Source organism: Habropoda laboriosa, unplaced genomic scaffold (assembly GCF_001263275.1).
Source record: "Habropoda laboriosa isolate 0110345459 unplaced genomic scaffold, ASM126327v1 scaffold99, whole genome shotgun sequence".
Taxonomy (NCBI): Eukaryota; Metazoa; Arthropoda; class Insecta; order Hymenoptera; family Apidae; genus Habropoda; species Habropoda laboriosa.
The window spans coordinates 1,294,306-1,306,641 of NW_017100239.1; the positions used below are offsets into that span (position 1 = coordinate 1,294,306).

The 12,336-nt window shown below is 34.9% G+C and overlaps 2 protein-coding genes across 3 annotated transcripts in view; one reads left to right on the forward strand and one right to left on the reverse strand.

Moving 5' to 3' along the window:
- Window positions 1–2,808: 2,808 nt before the first annotated feature.
- LOC108571735 (putative histone-lysine N-methyltransferase 1) lies at window positions 2,809–6,904 on the forward strand. The gene is made up of 5 exons (XM_017933847.1): window positions 2,809–3,081; window positions 3,316–3,563; window positions 3,682–3,864; window positions 3,937–6,638; window positions 6,714–6,904. The coding sequence occupies exons 1-5, from the start codon at window positions 2,809–2,811 to the stop codon at window positions 6,902–6,904; spliced, it is 3,597 nt and encodes a 1,198-aa protein (XP_017789336.1).
- Window positions 6,905–9,774: 2,870 nt separating this feature from the next.
- The window catches only part of LOC108571774 (rab GTPase-activating protein 1-like), a 7,501-nt gene continuing 4,939 nt past the window's right edge, over window positions 9,775–12,336 (reverse strand). For both annotated transcript variants that reach the window (XM_017933906.1, XM_017933907.1), the window contains exons 14-17: window positions 10,650–10,840; window positions 10,525–10,584; window positions 10,264–10,455; window positions 9,775–10,184 (exon numbers count right to left, since the gene is read on the reverse strand). In XM_017933906.1, the coding sequence (XP_017789395.1) occupies window positions 9,951–10,184; window positions 10,264–10,455; window positions 10,525–10,584; window positions 10,650–10,840 (677 nt within the window). In that variant the 3' untranslated portion in view covers window positions 9,775–9,950. The remainder of the gene's footprint in view (window positions 10,185–10,263; window positions 10,456–10,524; window positions 10,585–10,649; window positions 10,841–12,336) is intronic.

Here is a 12,336-nt window from a genome sequence, read left to right on the forward strand (position 1 = left end):
ACCCGCGTACCTCTTGAAAGTATATAGAAATTCTCGCAAACGGCGATCGCGATCAGTTATGATCGCCGTGGTTGTAATTTCATTGAAATTCTCATCGCTCCATGTGATATTTACTGTAGTGTTTCAAGAATTAATTAGGAACCTAACGCAATTCGTATTGCGAGACACACGTTGTGCGTGAAATATTTTCAAACACTTGTGATATATATAAATGATTTTATTGTAATACGACCACGTTATCTAGTGATAATTATCGTCCCGATTGCGAGACGGCATATTAAGGGTCGATCGGGGGAGGCGAGATAAATCGAGAGAGAATTGTTACTCGTATACGTAGAAACGAGAGGCTAATCTTGGCGAAAGATATTTTTTCCCTCTCCTCCTGTATCTTCCCTGAAAGAAAAAAAAAAAAAAAAGAAAAAGAAACGTATAAGCGTAAATAACTTGTGTTGTCGGAAAACCGCATTGCCAAATTATATGGCGTACAATCTGCATCCCTGTACGATACTACGCTGCAAAAACTCTCTTCTTTTCGACCGGATACAGGAATACACAGTATACACGCGTATAATTGAGCCGAATCTTTCTTATTGTATCTTTCTTCTTTCCTGCGAAAAACCCGCAGCACCGCGTTCTTCGCCAAATCCGCCATGTTTGACCGCCACGTTTAACGACGATCGTAACGGCGTTCTAACCTTAAAACGGATCCCTTTCGTCAATTACGACCATCGTGCTATCGGTTGATCGACGCGACGATATAATCTGGAACAAGCTATCGAACGATACACGCCCGATCACATTGTCGAAACTGGCCTGAGCTCAATTTTTTAAGCACTCTAGAGAAATTGATCAAGTACCGTCGATATATCGCTATGTCGCGTCACGTTTTCCTCTGCCTACACACACGTACACCTCTGCGCACCTACGTACACAATTTATCTATAAAGAAAAAGAGAAAAAAAAAAGTTTACAATGCATAAAATGCGAAACTTGATATTTTCGAGTGTCTTCGAGAGATAATCTTCTTCCCTAGTAACGTTCGATGAATATTGTACATTTTATTCAATATCGAAGAATGTGCCACACTCTCTCTATCTCCACTTTTCTAATAAAGATTTCGTTGCGCGAATTCGCTCACCAATTCTGCCGGCAAGCTGATGGAAATTAATTAATACTTTAGATTGTAAGGAAAAGAGATATAATTCAGAGAAATAAAAAGTATTACTATGTATTAAAGAGAATATATGTACATCGTGAATGCGTTAGAAAAGAAAAAAAGAAAGTCGGGTGCTTAAAGTACCCCTTACAGTATTTGAACAGTTTGACTATATTCTATTTAACTACGATTGTTTCCATTGGCCTGGTGACTGAATTTCTTCTAGATAATCTGCAAGATTATCTATTTCCCAATCAACTTGAGATAATCACTATCTACATAATGTATATACGATGCATTTGCAAGTATGTAATGCAGCACGAGTTATTTTTTCGAACTTTAAGAAAAACGTTCGTAATACACGAGTTACTCTGTAGCATATTTTTCGATCGTTCTTTACGCCGTACCAACGATACGAACTCGACACCCTATTTATTGACCACGCGTATGCGCGTTCGGTCGGTTTGATTTTTGTATCTCGTTCTAAACGAAGTGAGAAGGAGAAAAACATTCTTGCGGGTACCTGCGTTAATTTTAAAAGTACATAAAAGCGTTTTCTATTTCGCGTTCCGTTCGAAGCGAATTTATATATATATATATCCTTCGACGCGTCTTCAAGCGGAACAACGGTACAACAGAGCTATCGACAATCCCCACTTTTGATGAGAAAAAAAAGAAAGGAGAGAAAAGAATATTCTATTAGAAAGAAAGGATCTACAAGCAGTTCTTTTTTGTAAATAATAGACGAGATGAAATCCATATGTAATATTTTAAACGTTTAAGGCTCCTCGTAATTCTGCAAGATTTATCATGTAGATAGCCGCGTTAACGGTGAGAAATAATAAATTTTAACGATAGAAAATCAAGTTTTATGTTCCTGTAGGCTACATAACAGCCACCGAGAGATCTCGTGCATAATATATTTGCGCGCTTATAAATACATATACTTATAAATAAAATGCATATAAATATATATATATATGAAATACCATATAAAAAAGTATACTTGAGTCTACTACTTGATAAAGAGAATGAAAAGGAGAAACCAGAATAATGTGAGCGAACTGTGGTGAAACTACAGCCACGACGGTTTGCAGACGTTCAACTATACACGTGAACAGATGCTACAAAACGGTATATAAAGAAAGTCGACTGTTATTTTAATTTATGTTAACGATGTAACGTGTATACCGTCGCTTTCTTAGAAAATTAGTAGACTGCTACCAATATTATCGCATTATTATTTTAATTATTATTAAATCTCAAATAAATTATAATACCAACTTGCTGTGTAAAATTGTTGTCCTCTTTCACTGAAATTTAGCCAACGAGAAAATTACATAATTCGTACCCGTTATTTTTATACCACATACTTACATCTTTACGCGTTATATTATTTCTCGTTTCTTCGTATTTTTCTTTCGAATAATAAACAATGCATGTTTATATACGTTTGCAAAAATGCAATACCGACTGAAGATAGGGTAACTTTCGCAGTGCCATTTTAAAATGTTCCCACCAATCATGTGCAATACAGGTACCGCCTTCAAAACAAAACAATATGGCCGCTACTACGCACAACTGGAAGTAAGCCGGGATGTGTTGGTAAAATTTGATCGTAATAAAAGTCGCGACTGATTTTCGTTATTGACATGATCATTGTACTGTTTCACGTGCTTTATCTGTTCGGCAAATTCGTGTATCAAAATTACCGAACAAATAAGCGAAAGGCCTTAAACGATGACGCTGTTATCGAGGAAAAACAATTCAAGATTTCTGAAAGGGATTATAAGCTACGAGATCCTGAGGCACCTCAGGATATCGAAAAACATGTTGTAAGATTTTTCCCGCCGGCGTATATACAAAGATATGTTGCTGTAAGCGATTTACTTAGTAGGTCGAAATACCAAGGAAAATTACGCAAGGTATTAGGCTTTCTTCTATTCCCTCGTTACGTTTTAGTTGCCGCGTAACTTTTTCTTTGTTACCGGGAACATTCTAGTTGACTTTTATCGTTCTCGTAAGCTGCTTGGTTACAAATATTCTAAAACCATAATCTACGAAGTAGACGTGCAATTTTGTAGATTACATAATGTAGTTATTTCGTTGTTGTTAAATATTACCTCATCAACTGACTATTGTTCTTTTCGTCTTTTTAGATTGTTGATTTTGGTTGTGCAGAACTTGATTTTTTCGTTTACCTAAAGAATACAGCCGGTGTGGAGGAAGTATTATGTGTGGATATTGATAGAAGGCTTTTAGAATCTTACAAAGACAAGAGTGCTCCATTAGTTTCTGAATATATACAAAGCAGGACAACACCACTTGTAGTTGAAGTATGCGAGGGTAGTGTCACTCATAATGATAAGAAACTAGAGAAAACAGATGCTGTGATTTGCATAGAATTGTGGGTTATTATTTAACATAGACAATTATTTTATTTGCTTTAGTTTTCAAACTACAGAAAGCTAAAGTACAAATGTTATTATTCTGTAGAAGCTACAACAAATATTTTGACACTTCAGGATCGAGCATTTGTATCCAGATACCTTGACAGATCTTCCGCACAATATTTTTGGATATATCAAACCAAAATTGGCAATAATAACTACTCCAAATGCAGACTTCAATGTGCTATTTCCAAATTTTTCTGGATTTAGACATCCTGATCATAAGTTTGAATGGACTAGGCAACAATTTCAAGATTGGTAAAGATGTGCAATTTTTCTTTCAATCAAAAATTTACATCTGTCGTTGTAACACGTCATTTTTATTAACAGGGCTGAAAATGTCACACTGAGATATTCAGACTATAAAGTAAGATTTGAGGGGATTTGTAAAGGTCCAGAAGGTACAGAGCACTTGGGATGTTGCACACAAATGGCTCTGTTTGAACGCGTTAGCGATGAAAACGTTTGTAGCTGTGGCATTGAAGGGTTATTTAAAACTGTAGTTAGACATGAATACCCCTTTCGGGTAGATAATCGTTCGGACGAAGAGAAGATTCTTGATGAAGCTGCATTTTACATTAGACACTTGTCGTATAAAGATTGCGATATGGAGGAAGAAGTGCCGTTACAAAAACTATTGGATATGTTAAAATCGTTTCACATTTCTATAAATGTATTACAAACAATCTTAGAGGAAGCCGGCTGGGTGGTTGAAAATCGGGAATCTGGACCAGTCGTACTAGTGCCATCGGAATCTTTTTCTGATTATAGTGCGGTGGAAAATGAGCTTTGGAATGACAACTTTCCCACAGATGAAGATGACTGGAATAGAGAACCTGGACCACCTGTACATTCCATCAGATTTTTAGAACAAAATTCTTTAGACAATTGGGACGATCAACATTGGGATGAAGAACCAAGCATTATTATCCCACAAAATAACACTACTCTTGAAGACAATACTTATCCCTTTGATGAAGAAAATGTTTTATTAGATAACGTATCTGAAACGAGAGAGGGTACAGAAATTTTAGAAGAATACAACTCTGATATTAGCAATAAGGAAAATTTACAGGCAATATCTAACATAAATAATCTCGACGATTCGATTCAGGATAACGCTTCGTCATTCTTAAACGAATCAACACAATTATCTGTTTCTTCTTTTAATACAAAATCAGAAGATACGAAGGAAGACGCGTTTTCGGGAATAACATTGAGCTCGCAAGACGACAATGTGTCAAGCACCGCAGACAACCTCAACGAGATATTAAGTTTTCCGAGGTTCATATCTGTTTCGCGTGCATCCACCTCACCGCAACCGTATCTTTTACAATCTGTTAAAATGGACCGGCATTTCGGAAACGACAGTATGTGTAATCAAAGCATGAGTAGTCACTGGATGTTAGACAGTTCAATCGAACAGGAAAATGTATCGATAAACACAACTACGGACGCAAGTATTGACAAATGCAGTAAAAAAAATAATTTTAACAATTGTAGTCATTTACATACGATATATTTAAACAAATCATGCAATGAAACCGAGGAGGAGGACTCTGATGTTACAAGTTTAAGTAGTAATATAAATGAAAGTACAAGTTCTTTTAGTCAAGATCAAATGCAAAGTGTTCAACAAAATAGTAACGTTTCAACAAATGATTTTCCACTACGAGATCAATTACAGTCAAACAGTAGCATATCCCTCGCTAATAGCGCTCTAATAGAAAGTCAACCGCAGTTTACAAGTTCGCCAAAGGTCGAGACTAAAGTAAGTGCTGTTGGGAAAAAACGCAGGTCCCTCGACTATAAAGAAGAGAGAAGCAATAGCAATTCGTCGAATATAACGCAACAATCTGAACTAATAAGCCTTAGTGATAATCCTTCGTTAGAAAGTAGTAATAATGCGTTATTGCAAAGCACTAACGACGCGAACATATCCACTGCAACAACTGTTAATTTAAGCACAATGAAAGATTGGACGAGAAATTTTAGCGAAGTTACGCTTACAAGTAGCGATACGACGTCGACACTAGGTTCTACACTAAACGACGATAGAAAGACGGTAGAAATACTTGCTGCAACAAGTTCTTTAAGTAGCGACGATAGCTTGGAAAAGAATGAAATGTTACACGTTAATGTTACAACAATTAACAAAGACAAATGGTCAAGTTGTACTACGGAAAAATCAGGAAGGGAACAAACAAAGCCTGATACGATAAAAACAAACGATAAAGAAGCACTTGATTGTGATAGAAAAATTCCCTTAAGCAATCAGCCATTAACGATTGAATCAGAGTCAAAGACTGATCTAAAATCTGAATTATATAATGTTCGTGATTTAGCAAGCGCCAAAAATGTACATAGCACTGAATCGTCTCGTAATCGTACCAAAGACAGTAGCTTAAAAAATATATCCCTTGTATCTAGCCTACATTTCGAGGATACAAGGGACGTTCAATTCACGTCAGTATTAAAAAGTGAGAAACAATTAGAGTGTGACGTAGAAAATGGCGAATCCAAATGTAGAAATACAGATTTTAGTGTGGTAGCGGTAGTAGAAAATATCGAATTGAAACTTTCCTCTCCAGAAACTGTGGAAACACCGCCGACCAGTTGGTCACCGGAAGTGATGGATTCTGGATATCCAAACTCCGCTTCCGCTCAGGACATGACCCCGGAGTATGATCTCTCGAGTATAGCGCAAGATCATATATCTGACTCGGAATCGCCAAGTGTAGCGGAAGCACCAAGACTTCTCGAGGTGATCGCCGTTGAAAATGGTGATCTTGCGAACAATAATAGAGACGGCGAAGGTAACAACATGGAGGCCGCGGAATTAAATGACATAGAAGACTTGCAGCCGTTGATTGATGTACTTGAAAATGACCTTGAAAATGAGAATGATATTTACGTTGTAGAGAATGATTTTCCTATATGGTTGTTGAGGATACTTAATATGGCCAACCCTATTGACGTTGGAATACACATGCAGGACCATAGAGAGCTTAGGTTTCCAAATGAAGAAGCAGGTAGTTGTTTGTTTTACGTTTGAAGTTACAGAATAGGTAGGAAGTAATTGCTATACGATCTTTTTATAGGAGTAGATGACGATGCAGCAAGGTACGTGAATATGGAACACGACGAAGGTTTCGACAGTAGTTCCGAGGAAAATAGCGATTTAGAAAACAACGAGATGAGAGATAATGTAAATGAAAACGCGTTAATGAATGATGATGTTGAAAACGATGAGAACAGCGATAGCGGAAGTGAACAGTGGGCTGCAGGTGGCACGTGATACTATTAAAATAATAATCTAGATGACTTCACATATCGTCCTCCAATATGTTTGCAAAGTCTGAACTTTGAAGGTAATTATTCTTCAAAAATATATTTGCTAATTACATTTTTTTTTCCTTTTTTTTTTTTAAACTAAGTTCTTATTTGCAATATATTTGGATACAAATTTCTGACGAATGTTTTGACTACTCTAAAGCGTTATAAAATGCATAAAAACCATTCGAGGAATTTGTTCACAAAGGGACTATGCTTTCAGTTTTATACGAAGAGTGAATTCTTCTGTTTTTTTTTTTTCTCTCTTGTACTCTTTTTCTATTACTTTTCCCATTAACCTTGTATGATCGCGCAAATACAGATTCGTGAAGAACTCGTCTTTGTATCTCGCCTATTGGGGAATTAGTGTCCTCTTAGCAAGCATGAAACAGTGTTTCAGTACCAATGTATTTGTACGCGATTGTATACTATTAATAAGATTTGCTTGTTACCACTCGAAGCATTAAGACGTCGAATTTAAAAAAAGATATATATTTTCTTACGATTTTCAAGACTTCCTCATCATGTCGTTTATTAAGTACGTAAATAGGATTTATAATGCGCTATTTTACTTATGTATGGTTTACAGAAGTTTATCGATGTGTTACGTTTTTTGTCTATTTTCACCTATTTAATAAAGTACTCCGTTAATTTATGACGTTTTGTGTTATGCGTTGAGATCTATCTAAGATTGAAACCATATATCGTTCCGTTTCCATTTCGAACAAATAAAAACGCATCCTCCGAATAAATTCACGCCTTGTCTGAGAACCACAGTTTTATTAATGCCACAAAACACACTTATGAAATAGACAGATATGATATCTTTCTTTATTTCAATAATAGTGGAATGACATTACAAGGTGTACAGTGATACATATGTAGTAATCCTAATTCTTTACATGACTTGTTAGTAGTTTATCTTTGTATATATTGTTTTTTTTTCCTTTTTTTTTTTTTTTTTTTTTTTTTTTTTTTTTTTTTTTTTTTTTTTTTTTTTTTTTTTTTTTTTTTTTTTTTTTTTTTTTTTTTTTTTTTTTTTTTTTTTTTTTTTTTTTTGTACGAGTTTCTATAGTGATCATAAAATTCGCTCTCGATCGTGTATATATTACTTAGTGAATATCACTTTAACAGAAGCCAAATTAAACTATTATCGATTTGAGGAGGGGAAGAAAAAAAAACAAAAAGGTAAAAAATAATCGTTACCAATCTCTTCCGTAAAGTTTACGACGCAAGATAATGGCACGATATTAATTGCTGATACTACAAACTGATAATTCACAGTACGATCAGCGTCAAATAAATTAATCGATAGTTCTGTCAAACGAATGGCACTAATTACGAAGCTAGATTTACAATCTAAAATACCCTTTCAAACATTCACGAATATTTATTATTCATTTTTTATTGTTCGCGTAACAGAAGAGTTTATTAAACATCTGATTAAATTCTAACTTCAAGTAGTGCCTTAACATAATTTATGGCCTTAGGTCTAACTTGTATAGACTCTATCAAAAACGAAGCACAAAATGGCAATTAAATATGCTTTTAAGCGTCGTTACGCGTGTACGTGTCGTTTACCAATCGCAGACTTATACAATTAAACTCTCAAAAAAGAAAAAGAAAAAAAAGATAACAAGGTAAACCAAGGAAGTATTTTGTATCGTGAAAGACTATTCCTAGCCTTACGTTATTTTACGTTATATCGTCCAGTTATTAATGTACGTACAAAGCGTCGCAATATTGTTCACGGTCATTGACACATTGCTTACGGTATACTACGAAATGGATCGAAATTCGAAAATGATAAATTGACACGTTCGACTTCTGTAATTTTTCAAAAATAATTTTTAACAACTTCGTTCAATAACAGAGGTGTAGATGATGCGAATTAGCGTAACAATTCGCGTCTCCCGTCAACAACGTGTTTAGAACACCGACCGTGAGATAACAAGATTACATATAAAAAAAGTAAACAATAAGAAATGGTTTTTTTTTTTCACGAGCTACTAAACATCACTGGACGCGGTTTAAAGTTAGCTGTGAAAGCGCATACGTCAATTAGTGTCATTAAATATTTGCTCATCGAAATATTGTCCATGTCTCGGCTAAAATAAGATATGGTTTAAATAATAAAAAAAACGCACTCATATGATTTTGGAATGTCAACATAATAAATCGGTACCAAAGAAGTAAATAAAACTACAGATATGTGTTTCGCTTCACATGATCCAGTTTTTTTTTTTTTTTTTTTTTTAAATATGGAATCTCTAATTTCTGCAGTCTGTTACGTTTGTTAGTTGCCTGAGAGTACCATTTATGTACAGTAAATTCTATAGCACTTCTATTTTTCCACATCTTAGACTAGTTTCATACAAAACGTAGTGAACTTATCGCTAACATCTATTGTAATATATTTTTTTGTTTGCATCTCCGTATGTGCCCTATCTCTTAAATGGTTGCTTAATATAAGATTTTCCAATTTCGCGTGAAATCTCTTGCTACTAAAGCATAGAAAACAGATTTCAAATAATATCGGAACAACTTACAAGCCGAATTCAGGTAAAAATGAGTATACTAAAAGAATTAACAAATGTCAACAAAGAATATCTCAAGATCAATATCAAGTGTTGCAGGATAAAGCTATCCTCGCTAAAAGCACGCAATGAATAGTGCACGTGAGGAACCTGACGGAAAAATATACCGAGGGTATATCGTTAACAGACCAAGTAGAATACTACATGTAATCATGGACGTACATTGTGTATTCGAATTTGTGTCTGAAATAGGTCTCTTTCTTGTAACGTACGAATTCTTCTTCCAACATTTCGCCTGGTTAAAGTAACTTCATTTTAATATGCGTGTAGAATGTATGTATATATATACATATATGTGTGTGTATATATATATATATATTTATAATATAATTAAGATTGTTCTTCTACTTGAAAATAGCCTTCCCCGTTTAAACGTACATAGTCATACGCACTTCGATTCGAATACTTACTGCATCACACAACCTCTTTCAGATTATCACGAGTCTCGCGATTACGGGAATGTATCAAGTGATGCATTTCACCTCCAGGTGCGCTGTCCCGTCTTAAATCTTTCATCAATGAAGGAGCCATTACATCTCTTTTATTCGCTGCTTCTTTTATGCTCGACAGCGTCTTGCTAAGCCATGGCCAGCTATTTCTTGCCGCTTGAAGTTCAGAAGCAGTTGCGTGCAATTGATGCGTCAGATCCTATAAAGCAAACTAGCCTTGTGATACTAATACTAAGAGAAAGCCACACGAACGTATTACGTACGGTATATTTACTTACTTGATTCCTACATTCAGCTTCTACATGGGCCAGCTTAGTTTGGGCCAATTCCAATTCCAATTCTCGCACCCTCTCCTGTACTCTATGCAACATAGGATCTATCCGGTTTTCTAAAGGATGTGCAATGTCTGCCAATATATTGGACGAATCTATTATGCAACTCCTACAGTTCTCGCATTTGGAAACCTTGTTCTGCAAATGTACAATTGTTTGTGAAATACCGTATAAAGATTCAATGGGAAATCAACGATCCTCGCTTACCCGCAGTTCACTGAGTGTTGTCTTTGCTGCATTATAATCATCTTCTAAACGTTGACAAATCTGAAATGGATATTGCAACCGTGTATTTTTTTCAGTTAAGATCCATTTGGTTCACAGATACCCACCTGTTTGTATTCAGCAATAATGACGGTACTTCGTCGGCTTTCTGCATCTGCCCTTCCAACTTCTCGTTGCAACATTTCTTTCACTTGAACCAATTCAGCTTCCAATCTTTGTTTCTCTTCCTCGACCCTTGCTACCGTACCCCGTAGCTGTTCTACCTCGTTACTATATTCATCGGCATTTTCTTGCGCTTCTACATCATAAAGAAACAGTTTCACTTTAGCTTGTACTTGGTTGGAACGATTATTTGTATAGTGTATCAGTCTAAAATATACAATACATATGTACATAATTGTATAGAAATATTTATACATATATCGTTGTTGTAATTATCCTATAGCGGGGAAAAAGTATTACGATATTTCAAGTTGATATTATGTAAGAAGCTTGTTAATACAATCTTACTCTTTATCAATGCCTTTACAATGTTACTCATGATTCCAACAGTCGGAGCATTGAAAACGAATGGCTTGAATGTAACTGGCGGACATGCGATATCTTGCAAAAGCAGATACCAATGTCCCACTATATTCTTTGTGCAGAGCATACCATGGCCAATTTTAAACTGCTGGCACAGCTGTTAGCTAGATATGTCTGTTACCTACTATAGCTAATAAACGTGTAGATAATGTCACTGATAAACGAAATTTCAACGTGTTCAAGTTATAAGAAACAGTAGATTAAGATTAATCTAAAACTATTTGCTCTACTGTTTTCTATTACTTTTCTTTATAAACAGGATGCTGTATACTTGTTGAAAGATAATGAAATTATTATTTTTATAAATCATAACTTCTTTTTTTTTCATAATAAACGATGGTACCTCGCTATGGTATATTTATGATTTCGAAGGATAATTTTGAATATTTTGTCAGGCTTCTTTAGCCTTAACAACTTTGTATACCATTTCTTCGAATTCGATAGTTAGTAGTTAGTAAGATAAAAGCTAAAAGCGTTTATACCTTGATACAACACTATCATATATTGCATGCAATTCCAACTGAAGCAAGAAATGAAACCAAGAGTGTAAAGGAACAGGGTACACAGGTAAATTGACAAAATTAAAAACGAATATTCTATACGGACAATTTATTTCCAGACAGAAAAAATAAATAATTTGTTTATAAAAATTGATATACAAGATAGTATACAAAGCAGTATGGCTAAACAAGCGTGAACAGATTTTATTATAAACAACACGAAATTGTAGAAATTTACAAATATTACAACATAAATAATTCAATAAAAAAAAAAAATTAGCTCTCTATACTGAGTACAACTTTTAGAAAGTGCTTTTCGTTGTCTATAACAGCAAGTGTGATGCTAAGAATCTACTCTTCGTTAGCATTTGCGAAAAAAATACCCGCAATAAGCATAACACAACCAATCGAAACAAACAGTGTTTTTATCCTGCAAGGTGTGTATTACTATAATACAACAGCTATGAAATTTCAACCAATTTACTGAATCTATCGAAATTCGAGACTTATTTGTCATTGCAACGGCAATGCACTTAACAATACTTTCTGTCCCAGATGATACAAGACTGAATCGCGATAAATATGCACGACAATAACAAAGATATTAACATATATATATATATATTCGTCAACTGGTTGAAATCTCATGCTCGTGCATAATTATCACACTGAATTCGTGTTTTATCAATGCGTTTACACAGCTTGCGTT